Here is a 13632-nt window from a genome sequence, read left to right on the forward strand (position 1 = left end):
GGAGCTGTGGTGAAACAAATGTGCCCGGCACTGCAAGCTCCAGGGCTTGAAAGGCTGGAGTATGCAAACTCATGTCAGCTCGCCAGGCCTCCTCCAGAGCAGCCAGGCCTCCTCCAGAGCAGCCAGGCCAAATGCTTCCCTCTGCCCAGGGTGCCAGGGTTCATGTGGACATGGGTTTGGGCTGGAGAATGGTTACGCAGCTTCCCCCTAGCATGGGAAGAGCCTTGCTCACCCGACCAATCCCCAGCCACAGCAAGAGCTGGCACTTGGGCCCCTTTGTGCCCTGCCAGGGCACACAGCAGCTTGGCCCTGGCGTGCCTGGAGCTAACAAAGGTCTCTGGGCTTGGTGAGACAGCCAGGGAGGCAGGAGATCAGAGCTGGCACCTGCAGAGCAGCATGGGATCGTCCTGGTACTACTCCATGCTGGAGCCCCAGCCCCAGCTGCCCAGGCTGCCAGCACCCAACCAGGCTGGCAGTGGGAGGCACTCATGCCTGCCTGTGCTGTGGGGAACTCCAGCACAGCTCCAGCTTACACACAGGCAGTCACACCAGTCTGCTGGGTTCACAGGCATGCCATTGCACTGGCTGTTTCATCCGCTCCTCTCCTCCCCTCACACACTGCCAGGCCCAACTGTTGCCCCTTAACCGAGCCTGGGCATAGCTGGGAGCACAGACTGAGCACCCTGAAATACCAGGTAGAAACAGCCCAACATGTGGCTAAAGTAATCAGGGCTTCAGCCAGCACTCATGGGTCAGTCTTCCATTGCAGTAATTACTGACGCCTAAACACATACCCCTTCGTGAGCCCAGTGGAAGCACACAGCTCCTGCCTGGTGACCACGCCACATGGTGTCAGATCAGTTGTGGGGCACACAGGCCACGAGCTGGATCCTACCTTTTCATTCTTGGCGTCTGTATCAAGCTCTGCTATCTTGGCCCACTTTTGCCAGAAGTTGGGGTCATCTAAGGAAATGTCAGTTCTGTTTCCTGATGCTACGAAGCTGGCCTGGGATTGAAAGAAGAGGAGTGAACAGGGTGCAATCCACCATCCAGATGTGCCACCCACCATCCAGATGTGCCTTCCCCCATATAGAGATCCCCAACACATCTGTCTGCAGTGCACAGTCTCGCTGCCATGGGGTGTTACACCCCATGTTGACACATGTCAGAGGGCTCTTTGTTTCCTTAAGGGAGCTGAACCCCTCTCTTCTGCAGTCCTGCCTGACCTGTTGGAAATGGAGCCTGGGCTGTGCCATCCGCAAGAGGAGGAGGGACAGATGGCCCTTGGTGCCCCCAGCAGACACCAGCCACGAGCGTGGCACAGACCTTGCTCCTCAGGCTCTCTCCTGTGGGGATTGCACCCTGTCAGGGCCCCACAGCACACAGCTTCCCATGGCACAGCAGCACCCAGCTTCAGGCATTGTGCAGGCCAGCAGCCAGGTCCCGCCATGACCCTGGGGGTCTCCCTGTGGAGCCAGGTCCCATAGCAGCAGGAGAGACAAAGATGGGCCGCGGTGCTGGAGCGCTGTGCTGATGGTACCACAATGCCTTCCCACACCACTGGCAGCCCACATCTCCACCTGCATCTCTGCCTGGCAAAGCACCACACCAAGGCAGCACTCGTGTCCGGAAGGGCAGGGGAGGTGACAGACTCCAGATCAAATAAGCTCAGCCCATAAGTAGGAGATCAGCCCAGCTCAGGACTGGATCTCACCTAGGCTTTGAACTCATCCATCCTCCCCAAGGAGAGGCCTGACCCTGCCCACAACAGCTCTGGGCATGACCTGCTGCCACGGCCAGGAGTCCTCAGCCCATCAGAAGAGCAAGCCCTCCAACCCGCAGTGCACCGACTGGAACACAAGAGCAGCTCTGCATCCATCCACACTGCTGGCCCAGTGACAGAGCACGCCCTGGCACTGCCCGGCACCTGGAGGACAGCCCCTGCTCTGCCTTCTCACCAGCCTGAGCCAGCTTCAAAGGGAAAGTGGAAGCCGCCAAGCTGAACCCTCCTGGGCAGCCTCACATCACCTGCTCAGGCTGGTGGCCCCCTCCTCAATGCTCTGCTGACCACCAGTGAGACAGGAGACCATGCTGCTTCTGTGCCCCAGCAAGGTCTCACTCCTGGGTGCAGCAGGACAGGCAGGAGAGCTTGGCCTCCATGCAGACATGTCTCAACACATAGGTAAGAGGTCAGCCCACCACTACTGCCCTGTGTACTCCCAGCATGTCCCCCAGCACCCTGGGGGGAGTCCCCCCTCCCTCCTGATGGAGCACAGCGCACCTTGGCAAAGGTGGAGCCCTTCCCCTCTGACTGGATCGTGATGGTCTGTGTCCTGCGCTGGAGGATCTGATCAATGTCTTCCTCACAGAACTTCGATCCTTCGTCCTCCTCATCCATAAGAGCGCCATAGGCACCTTTCCGCAGCAGGTCCTCCACCTCCATCTTTGAGAGCTGCTGAACCTGCCCAAAACACAGGGGCATCACCAACCTGGCCAGCTGCCCTGGGCAATGCACAGCAGAAGGCTCTTCCCTCTGCCCCAGGGGGAGGGCAGAGATGCTCCAAGCCAACCCAGATGTCCCACTGCCACAGCAAAGAGGTCACTTCAAAAAGTTGAGGGACTGTCAGGAATTTCAGTCCATGTCACCCATACACAGCACCACATGTGTCCCCCAACCCCGTGGCAGTGCAGGTGCAGCCTGCCAGGCCAAAGAGCAGCAATGCAAGTGTGTGGGACTGGGCTCTCCCTCCCCAGAAGCCTGCCCAGGTCTCTGCTCCAACCCAGCAGTGACTTGCAGGGGAAGGAAGAGAGCTCTCCTGCAGCACCCCCCACCTAGTCCCACTCTGACAGCCAACCTACCCCGTTGGTGCTGCCCTTGCGGTTGATGTCCTGCAGCACAGCCTTATCCAGGCCCAGCTTCAGGCTGGCCTTGTCGAACATCTCCCGCTCGTAGGAGTTCCTGGTGATGAGGCGATAGACTTTCACCGCCTTGCTCTGCCCAATCCGGTGGCAGCGAGCTTGAGCCTGGGAGTGCAGAGGGCAGAGTCAAGCACAGTGAGCCCAGCAGGATGAGGACCGTGTGGCTTGTGGCACCCTGCACCAGCCCACCCACCACTCACCCCCCTGAGCCACAGTCAGCTCCCACCCACCAGAGCACCCTCATCTAGTGCCTGTGGCTGACCTGGTACGGCTCTGCCAGCGGGTGCTGGTTAGCACCAGGCCTGTGCGGTTGTGGAGCAGGAATCAGAGACCCCTGCACTCCTGGGCAAGGACACAGGGCTCAGGCTGGAGCCTTGGCTCTCTGCAGGCGGGGGGCACCCACCACTTCACCCCCTACAAAATGAGGTATGGACAAAGCGTTGCCTGGTCTGTGGCCCACCCGTGCTTTTAGAGCCACACCGTGGTCTCCCCCATGACACGTCCCCTCTGCCTGCACCCCTGCTGACTCTCCCAGCATGGCACCCCATGCCCAGTACAGCCAGGTGCTCCTGCCCTTCCTTCCCCGGCTGGCACTAGTGATGGGAGCCGTGCTGCAGGACCTCCCAGCAGCCTGTCCCGGCCTGGCCCATTACCTGTAGGTCATTCTGTGGGTTCCAGTCTGAATCAAAGATGATGCAGGTGTCGGCAGCGGTCAGGTTGATGCCCAGCCCGCCCGCACGCGTGCACAGGAGAAAGACGAAGCGATCTGAGTCGGGCTTACAGAAGCGGTCGATGGCAGCTTGGCGCAGGTTCCCGCGTACTCGCCCATCAATGCGCTCATAGGTGTACCTGCTCCGATAGGAGAAGGGGCAAGAGCAGGGTCACAGCAGGGCCTGAACTGGCTGCAGCTTACAAACCCCTTCTTGCTCCTTCCCCCGGGCTGTGTGTGGGCACACAGGCAGCCAGGACTTACTGGCAGGACCTGTGCACAGGTGGATGATCAGGCCCCATTAGCCTGTGTGCACTGCAGTTGTTCCCAAAAGTTGTTCATCATGGCAAAATCATCATGATCCCACACACAGTGCATGGCTATGGTGCTCATGGGAACCAGGACCAAGGGAATGGCCTATTTCCATTTGGTCACTCCTAGGACTAGCCCCAGGCAACGCAGAATGGACAGGTCAGAGCTGCCCAGCTTTGGGGTCTCTGCACCCACCAGCAGTAGCCTATAACTCAGATCTTTTGGTATGTGGGCACAGAATGGCCAAACCCCCACCCTGGGCTGTTTCCACTCTGTATCTACAGTGCAGGATGGAGGTGATGTGGAGAAGCTGTGGTGAATGCTGAAGCCTGTACTAACCGCCTCTGAATGAGATAGTCCTCCAGGATGTCGAGGCAGCGCACCATCTGGGAGAAGATGAGCACCTTGTGCCCACCAGCGATCAGCTTGGGAAGCAGCTTATCAATGAGCACCAGCTTCCCGGCTGCCTGGATCATCGCCTGCAGCTGAAAGTCTGGCGCCTCTGGGCTGTGTGTTTTACGGAAGTCTTCCAGGATCTTCTCCTCCGCCCCTGCCAGGTGAGAAGGGACCTGAGTTCTTGGCAAGGCTAGCAGTGCAGCTGCCCCCAGCCTCCTGTCCAGGGCAACAGCAAGCCACCATGCAAGGAACAGAACCCATGCAGTCAATCAGATCTAGGGAGGTTGGCTAGAGACCTCCAGAAGCCCCTCCACTCCTGCAACTCTACTCCTTCTTCAGAGCTTGCACCAGCTTTTGGCAGAACAAGCCAGGCTGGGATGTTGGAGAGGGTCCCACATCAGAACACTCCCAAACATAGTGAGCCTCACAAGACCCTGAGGTGCCTACCAGCAAGCAGCATTTGCAGGCAGCTGGGCCGCCCGTGAGGGCAACAAGGCAGATCACTGCATCCTGTGCTGGGCCTGGATGTACAACCACACCAGCAGCAGATGGCATGAGGGCCTGAGCTGGCTCCCAAGCTGGGTGAGCTCTGCGGGTAGTGACCAGTAAATGTTGCAGTGATATCCATCCCCCCCACACCTTCTGTGCACAGCCCTCACCGTTGATGAGATATGGGTGATTGCAGCACTTCCGCAGCTCCATCATGGTGTTGATGAGGTTGGGCATATTGTGCTGGTTGGCACCCTTGGAGAGGAAGGAGAAGTTCTTCTCCAGGATGGCCCGGTAGTATTTCTTCTGGATATTGGTCAGCTCCACTTCAATGATGGTCTCCTGCTTGGGTGCCAGATTCTTCTCTACATCATCCTTCAGCCGCCGCAGCATCATGGGCTTCAGGATGGATTGCAGCTTCTTCACCTGCCAGAGCAAGTGCAGAGGTTCACTGCCCTCCCTACCTGGCAAGCACATGGTGACAACAGCGGGGGGGCCTGCAACGCTAGAGCCTCCCCAGGCTGGAAACCCACTACAAATGACCCTGAAGCAGGTGCTCTGCTGACAGCCAGGACAACTTCAGGGTCTGGCTTCCTTGGGGCAGGCATGTGAGTGATCAGCCCTGGGCCACGAACTCCACACACTTCTGCTGCTGGCAGCCTTGGGTAAATGTGTCTGCTGTAGGAGGAGAGCTGAGAGCTTTGATAGCAGCTGAAATGATGGTTGCTCCACGTGCCCATGCCTGCTCCCTCAGAATGATGATCTTTGTGCAATCTCCACTTAAGCCACACTCAAATGGCAGTGAGACAGCCCAGGGGACTGAGCTGCTTTCCATTACCCATGCTCAAGGGAAACTTTGGAGGACAGCTCCCCAGGGGAACCTGACAAGGGCGACTGACATATGGACTTACTGATCTCCTCACTCCCCCTACACTCCTGTTGGTCTCAGGGACAGACCAGGTGGGAAAGCCGGGTGAGCTGTGCTGCCCAGGCATGCAAGGGGCAGTAGGGAGCTAGGTGGGGAGCAGATCACTGCCTTGACACAGGCTGGTCTCCTCTTTCCAAAGCAGCGTTGGGGGCTCTGTCACAACTTTGCTTCTCCTGGCCCGAGGAGTCCTATTCACTTCCATGAAGCACATGTCTGAGTGCGTGCCTGACCATGCGTCCCAGCCACCTGTGTTAACAGTCACCAGCGTCACTCTTCTAGGTACCTGCTCCTCTGTCTTCAGGTCTCCAAACTCCTCCAGGAAGGCTGTCTCTGAGGGGAACTGCTGTGGCTCCAGGAAATTCAGGAGGCTGAAGAGCTCCTCCACCGAGTTCTGCAGGGGGGTCCCTGTCAGCAACACCTTGTGCTCCTGGGTATACACAGAAAACAGGTTGAGGACTCAGACCCACTGGCTGAGTCCAAGGGGTCCCAAGAGCACAACGCTCCTTGTCTTCCAGCCTCAGGAGCACTCTGGGTGGCCTGGGGGCACAGACATTCCCTGAAAGGATCCCCTGGCCATGGTGCCAGCCCTGACCCAGCCACTGCCACACAACACTGTCTTGTGGCTCCCAGGATGCTCCCCTGGATGTGTCCCAGTCCAGCTCTGTGCAGCAACAACAGCCAAAACTGAGAATCCCACACTGTCCCCAGGCTTCAGCCCTGCCCTGTCACAGGGCCCTCAGGCAGGGTTGTGCTGGCACCAGACAGGGACGCTGACAGAGCCCAAGCCTCTGTGCACCTGGGGGCAGGATGTCCCTCTTCAGGGCTCAGGGAGAACAAGAGGCAACGTGGTCCAGAGCCATGTGATACTGAGGGGCATTAGGGACCTGCTGCTAGGCCCAGCATGAGCAGGGTGCTCTGAAATCAGCAGGGGCATGTATGACTGTCATGTGCACTGGGAACAAGGAGAAGCTTTTATTAGAGGTTCACCATGTAGGTACATGCACAATAAAAAGAGGCAGGGCTCCAGACAACCCCTCAAGACCTGGGGGTGTGAGGAGTGGATGACCCCTCAAGGAGAACACATTCCCTTCCACGCACTCACACCATGGGCTCTGGCTTCAGACACCACCGGGTGCTGCCTCCCGGGGCGCACCAGCCACTCTGTCCCAGCAGTGCCAGAGACTTGGGTGCTTGCTCACTGCTCAGGCTAATCCTCCTGCCCAGCCTAATGCAGGAACATCCCCAAGAGCCACCAGCTATGAAAGAAGGGCAATTGTAAGGTGGGAGGCTCCCACAGGACTTGTACAAAGGAAGGTGATGGTTACAAAGTGGGGCCAGCAGCAACCCTGCTTTGCCCCAGGCTGCTCACAACCCAGCAGGGACCTGCACAAGACACAAGGTCACAGGGAAACAGCAGGGTCTTTGGGAACAGGACACATAAGACTAAGAATTTTCAGAGGCCTGGCCCAGCTACAGGTGAGAGTGATGGAAGCTGGGTAGGGCTGGGAGATCAAATAGGCCTGATGGCCCTTGGTCCAGCAAACAGCAGTGCTGCCTTTCCCAGGGCTGGAAAGGAGCTGGACATCCAAATTCATTTCTCAGAGAAGCTCACTGATCCCTTCTTCACCATGCACAGTCCTGCACCTCCATCCCTGGCACAGACTGGTCCTATGTTTGCAGAGCAGTAAGAAACCAGCTTGATTACTGTAGCCCTGCTCACCGCAGGGACAAGGCACACCACAGCCAGAGGATGCTGTGCATGGCTGGTCAGCAACTGCCTCCGTGTGCTGCAGCAGCCTAAGCTGTGCTGCAAGGCCAGGCAGTGCTCTGTCAGGGAGTGTGCACATGGGGGGACTTACTTGGCCTGCTGTGGGTTAATATGCCACTTCAGCAAAAAGGAACTTGTGATGGCTGCAGGGCACCAGTGCCCCATCCATCAAACGGCTCTCCTGTCACTGGCACTGCTTCAGCGACCTGATGGGTCCTGGATGGTTTTCTCTCTGACGGGGAGCTCTCAACCCTGGCACTGGGCCTGAGCAGCTGGCAATGGCATCTGACTGCTAGGCATGGCCATCTCAGGCCCACCCTGCTCTCATGTGAACTTGGGCAGGACATGCTCACCAGGGCCATGAGCTTCAGCCCCTCCAGGAGTTTGCAGTTCCTGTTCTTCAGGCGATGTGCCTCGTCAATGACCACACAGCGCCACTGGATCTTCTTCAGCTCCGGGCAGTCAGCAAGGATCATCTCAAAGGTGGTGATAACCACCTGGAACTTGAAGATCCCAGGGAGAGCGTTACCCTAGGGAGACACAAACCATATGCAGCACTTGACTCCTGCAGGGTGGCAGGACACTGTCAGACATCCTGTCAACATATCAGTGTTAGCATCTGGCTCCTAGCCAGGATTTCCCCAGATTCATCTCAAGCAGCGGGCAGGTTCCTGCAAGCCTCCCTGCTGGCCGCAGGCTGTGTCTCTCCAAACCAGACACTGCTTCAGGGCAGATAAACAGGCCAGGACAAGAACTGTGGCTGGGGCTCTGCTGCATTTTCCCCCTTCTGCATGAGTTGGGCCTGTTCTTCACTCATGCACAGTGCACCCTGAGCCCATGCCAGCAAAGGGGTCTTAAAAGATCACCTTTCCCTCTCCAGATGAACCACAAGCTTCACATGCAGCTCAGTGCTTCCCAAGTAAAGGAAGCCAGGGCTGGGGGGTGCATCCTGGGAGTGTTGTGTGCGTCAGTCACCTGTGTGTCCCTGTACACCATCTCGTACTGCTGGATCATCTGCCGGCTGATCTGGCTGCCGTGGTACACAATGGCATTCATCTCCGTCCAGGTGCGGAACTCCCTCTCCCAGTTGGTGATGGTGGAGAGAGGTGCAATGATGAGGAAGGGGCCATGGATGCCCATCAGGAATATTTCTGAGAGGAAGGTGATTGACTGGATTGTCTTCCCCAACCCCATCTCGTCAGCCAGGATGCAGTTCTTCCTGCAGAGACGGACAGGGGCAGGTGAAGGTGGCTCTCAGCGGCAGGAACCACCCTGTCACTAACTCCTCGATGGGATGTCAGGCACATCACCTCCACTCACAGGTCTCTGACCCTGCAGCATGGAGGATGGGGGGACATTGATACAGTGGCCCAAACTGGTCTGGGTAAGCCAGACCATCCAGCTTCTTGCAAAATAGTGGACTCAAAGTTAGTGTAAAAGATGCTGTCCTTTGGGTGCACACTAGCCAGTGAAAGATGCATCTGATGGCCTGCTGCAGCTGAGAACATGCATATTCCTGCACTCCTGCCAAAGGAATGGGTCACCAGTAGCCTGTCCAATACCAAAAATCAGGTGTATCTTAGACCCATAGCTAAGCCCTACTATCTCCAAGACCCATCAGCATTTACCATGGAGAAACATTCCTGAAGACTCAGTTGCAAAGCTAAAACAAACACAATTTTTCTGGCAGCTGCCTGCCAGCTCCAGCACTGGAAGGTCTCAGCAGCTGCTCTGTCAGGCCTGTTTGTCAGCTCTGCTCCCCCAGCTCTGCTGCTCCCATGACCGTACACACCAGCATCCCACTGCCAGCAGGACTCCTCATGGGAGCACAGGGCTCCAGCCTCTCCTCACCTGTTATACCAGTTAAAGAGCAGCCAGTTCATTCCCTCCAGCTGATACTCCCGCAGCTGGTTGCTATTCTTATACTCCCGGGACTTCTCCAGTTTCTGCCAGGACTCAGATGCTGGGCGCTCCTAGGAGGAGAGAGGAGGAGCAAGGTCCACAGAGAGGAAGAGGCTAACACTCAGCGAGGCCAGACCTCACTTCTGCGGCTGTGCATCAGGACAACACTTCAGAACAGTCATTGACAGCTGATTCACAGCAAGGTCTTGGCCTCCGGATCCCACCCTCGGATCCTGCTAACTAACCCATCCAGAGGGGAGGATATGGGGCTTGCACTGCAGCAGCAGGGACAAGAAGGTCAGCACTGCTGGACCTTGGCAAGACACAGACAGTCCCTGCCTGCCCAGGGCAGCGAGCTGCCAGCCGGGTACGTTACCTCTGGGTACGTTACCATGTGCTTGATTTCTGGAGGGATTTGGAGGGCTTCAAACTCTTTAATCTTCCCTGGGTCAACATCCTCCTCCAGCTCCCAGGTGCTCTCCTCATAGGGCAGCGAGCACCACTTCACCAGGTAGTGAGTCACCTCCTGCAGCGCAGAGAGACAGGCTGAGACAGCGCAGGGCTCATGGCCACTCAGCCCCAGCGTGCGGGCACAGACTGCGACTGAGAGCAAGTCACAGGGATGGTCAGCGGCCCTCCATTTACCCCTGTGCCAAGGGGTCCCCAGGGACAGGGCTCAGGCTGTGGAAGGCTGGGGAGGCCTTAGGGTGCTCAGAGATGACACGCAATGCACATTGTGAGTCCAGGCCTCCTGCCAACCCTCCCCCTCTCCCTGCATGGGGCAAGCAAGCGATGTAGCCACTCACCTCCCCGGTGTCAGGGTCCTTCGTGTGAGCCACCTCCAGAATTCGATCTACCTCCACATAGTCCGGGTTGAACAAATCCTCATCAGGCTGCAACAGCAAAAAGTAAAAAGAGAGGTAAGTTCAAGGTGATTCCAGGGTTAAACAGATGGCAGGCATGAGTAAACAGCTGCAGGGCATCTGTCCCCAGGATGCTGCTAGCTGTGGCAGCACACCAAGTGCCCTGGATGCAGGTACACGACATCTGTCTCTGGGCAGGGAGGACGCAGGAGCCCTGCAGAAGGCAAAGCTCTTGCTTTAGAGCGGCCGCTGGCTCCATGCTGCCCTTGCTGGGAGGCAGCAATGTCCTCTCCAGCCCATCTGGCCCCAAGGTACAAAGCCCTCAGCTGTATGCTCCAGCTTACATGCAGCAGCCAGAGCTGTGACTGCCACAGCACAGAGCCACACATAGCACCCGATGAACTCAACTCCTCTGCAAGGGATGACAACTTGTTCTCTGTCTCTGCCTCTCTTCCCACCTTCAGCTCAGCAGTCACCAGCAGCAACCGCTCATGAGGTAAGGGCTCGAGGGCTCGTCCTCCTGCCAGGAACACCTGGGGAGGAGTGGGCTTTAGAGTAGCAGTGGTCCTCAGAGAGACACATTGTCTAGGGCTTGGGAAGGAGAGAAAACAGGCTTCTATGTTCACAGCTCCCCAAGCCCCAGTTAGTCACAGGAAAGAGCATTTGCTCCTTGCTAAATTGTTAGCGGTATGGTGCGTTCCAACACATGTTTTTTCTTTGCATCCTGGGAAAGACCCCAAACAGACTCAGGAGTGAGAAATTTGACACTCCCCCCCCCAGCTTTCCAACTACATTCATGGAGAAATCTTCATAGCCTACTGGCCTGATTTACACTTGTAAGGGGCAGTTTGAGGAGATCCAACAGCTCTCTCCAGAGCAGCAAGATAAATTACAGAACACAAGATTAATCTGCTCATAGAGCAGGCAGGAGCTGCCCTAAGCCCAAGTATTTATAGCTCCCTCTCTCCCATAGTATCTCTGCTCCACCATGAAAGCACCTCCAGTACTGCACGCTGCCCTACTTCCCATTGAGCAATGCTTCCAGGGTTGGCAGTGCCTGGCAAGTGACATTTGTCACCCTGCCCACACCTCTGCCAGTGACACCACGGGTGTTCAGGGCACTGTCATGGCCCCTTGGCTCCAGCATCCCCACCTGCTCACCCTCTTGTGCTGTGCCCTGGTTCAAAACCTGCCTGGAAGCTTGAGGTGCCATGCGGCTGCCTAGGCATTGCCACAGAGTCAGCAAGGGGGCACAGGCAGGGCCCAAGGCAGCACCCTGGGATCACTGAGCTATGGCAGAACTCAGGCAGGGCAGGCACAGCTGCACAGTGAGTCCTCCCTGACCACTCCCAGCCCTGAATTTTGGCCCTGGAGCTGGTCTTGCCGGGGCAGGGAGGTGCCAGAGGCAGTCAGTCCTCAGCTCTTGGCCTGCTCAGCCACCGCACTGGGCCCAGGTGTGCCAGGCTCTCACCTCTGTAAAAATATGCTTCATCTGAGCCTGCTTGTTCCGGAAGCGCTTTATCTTCTGGGAGATCCTGGGATCCTTCTCCAGCTCCTCCAGAGTTGCCCACTTACAATGGAGGTAGGAGCTGCAGAGGAAAAAAAAAGTCAACAAAACATGACCAAAGAGGCCTTTGGGGCCGATCCCATCCGCCACGCAGACTAGCAGGGATCTCCCAGCGACCCAGAGAACACCCAGCCTATGCTGCACCATGTGAAACTCTGAACTGGAGGAAGCTGTGGCCCAGGTCCAGGCCAAGACTGAGCACTGCGGCTGCAGCGGCTTTCCTGCTTCCCACTGCCAATGCTGGCTCAGGAGGACAGAGGCAGCGAGACAGCGATGCTGGGGCTGCAGCTGGGGATGGGACGGAGGTAGGAGCACACAGCCCTCACTCCTGCATGCACAGGGCCCACTGCTGCGGCACAGAGCACCACAACGTCACACGTACAAGTTCCTGTACTTGACGTAGAACTCCTCCATCTCAAACGCCAGGCCTCCGGGATGAGCCTGAAACCAAGGGGAAGAGAGTTAGTGACAGTCAGAGCCTGTGCAGAAACTGGGGGGCATCCTCTGTGGCATGGGCACAGACAGGCATCCCCTGCCCGGCCACAGCCTCCAGGTAGGCTGAGCCCCATGGACAGCGAGGATGGCCAGGCACTGGGCATGCTGCTTGCCCCGGAGGCTCAGTGGCCCTGGGGAACATAGTGTGAGATCACCCTTGAGCATGGCAGACTCAAGCACCTCCTGGGCATCAGCCCAGGCCTGACTCCTCTCCAGAGGCTTTCTGGTGCCCAGGGCAGAAGAGGCACTACATTGATCCCCAACCCAGCAAGGTGCCAGTCCAGGCATACCCCAGCAGCACCCTGAGAAAAGCAAGTTCAAGGAATGGCACAGCAGCACTGACTGCTGCTGCTACGTCTCATGTCCCTGCTGCACAAGGCAACCAGGTGCTGTCTCTCATCTGCCCAGGGACCTCCAGCCCCACTGACATCTTTGCCACTCACCTCCTTCTGCACCATCCTGGAGGCAAGGATCTTCTCAATGATATTGGCATCATCCTCGGGAGGTTCCTGGGAACAGGAGAGCAGAACGCTGTTTTCCCGGCTCATAGTGTGGCTTGGCCTCTGGCACCCTCCCAGCACAGAACAGCTGCTTGCTCCTCTCCCAGCCCACCAGCCGGGCAGGCAGAGCCAGCACAGCAGGAGCTGGGAGAGCTGCGCTTGGGGAACCCTTGCTGGGTGTGAGGGTGCAGGTGCTGCCAGCCCAGCTACACTCGCCCTCTGCCTATGCTCCCCAGGCCAGCAAGGCCACAGCACTGACTGTTGTGTTTAGCTGTGCAGGTCCTTCCAGCTAGACCAGGGCAGCCAGAGAGGGTAGCAAGTCTCCCAGAAGACAGGAGGAACCTTGGGCACTTCCTCCCCAAGACTTAAGGAACAAAATATGCCAAAATGTGTACATCTCCTGCTCCCAGCCACTCTCCATGACAGATCTCTGACTTGGCTTGGCATTTATACAACCCTATAGTGCTGGATGGCCCCAAGGGCCCCAGCAGAGCAGGGAGCAGGGCTGTTGGGCCCTGCCACAGGCATCTTCTGTTGCTGCCACCTGCTCATGGCCACAGGCCATGGGCAACAGCACCTCAGCCCCGCCACTGTCCATGCAGCTCTTCCCAGCAGGCTCAAAGTGCCACCTCCTTCCCTCCGTATGCTTCGACTCTGCCATAACGAAATCACCCCATGACACCACAGAGACCTTCCACTGGCCACCCACAGGCTCCCACCCCACTCCCTCACGCTGAGCACACAAGCTTTGCTGGAGGTGGCCCTAAGACTGTCCTGCTTACAG

General features: G+C 57.6%; 1 protein-coding gene across 6 annotated transcripts in view; it reads right to left on the reverse strand.

The window, feature by feature from the left end:
• Positions 1-13632, reverse strand: part of CHD6 (chromodomain helicase DNA binding protein 6) — a 98253-nt gene that overhangs the window by 28811 nt on the left and 55810 nt on the right. For 4 of the 6 annotated variants that reach the window (XM_052791416.1, XM_052791407.1, XM_052791385.1 and 1 more), the window contains 15 exons: positions 12792-12857; positions 12236-12294; positions 11758-11875; positions 10230-10316; positions 9800-9949; positions 9373-9494; positions 8497-8740; positions 7875-8051; positions 6037-6180; positions 4996-5251; positions 4280-4490; positions 3573-3768; positions 2860-3024; positions 2282-2461; positions 896-1006 (listed from right to left, as the gene is read on the reverse strand). In XM_052791416.1, the coding sequence (XP_052647376.1) occupies positions 896-1006; positions 2282-2461; positions 2860-3024; positions 3573-3768; positions 4280-4490; positions 4996-5251; positions 6037-6180; positions 7875-8051; positions 8497-8740; positions 9373-9494; positions 9800-9949; positions 10230-10316; positions 11758-11875; positions 12236-12294; positions 12792-12857 (2286 nt within the window). The remainder of the gene's footprint in view (positions 1-895; positions 1007-2281; positions 2462-2859; positions 3025-3572; positions 3769-4279; positions 4491-4995; positions 5252-6036; positions 6181-7874; positions 8052-8496; positions 8741-9372; positions 9495-9799; positions 9950-10229; positions 10317-11757; positions 11876-12235; positions 12295-12791; positions 12858-13632) is intronic. The other 2 variants (XM_052791394.1, XM_052791426.1) reach the window with 1 other exon arrangement.

Source organism: Harpia harpyja, chromosome 1 (genome assembly GCF_026419915.1).
Source record: "Harpia harpyja isolate bHarHar1 chromosome 1, bHarHar1 primary haplotype, whole genome shotgun sequence".
Classification (NCBI taxonomy): domain Eukaryota; kingdom Metazoa; phylum Chordata; class Aves; order Accipitriformes; family Accipitridae; genus Harpia; species Harpia harpyja.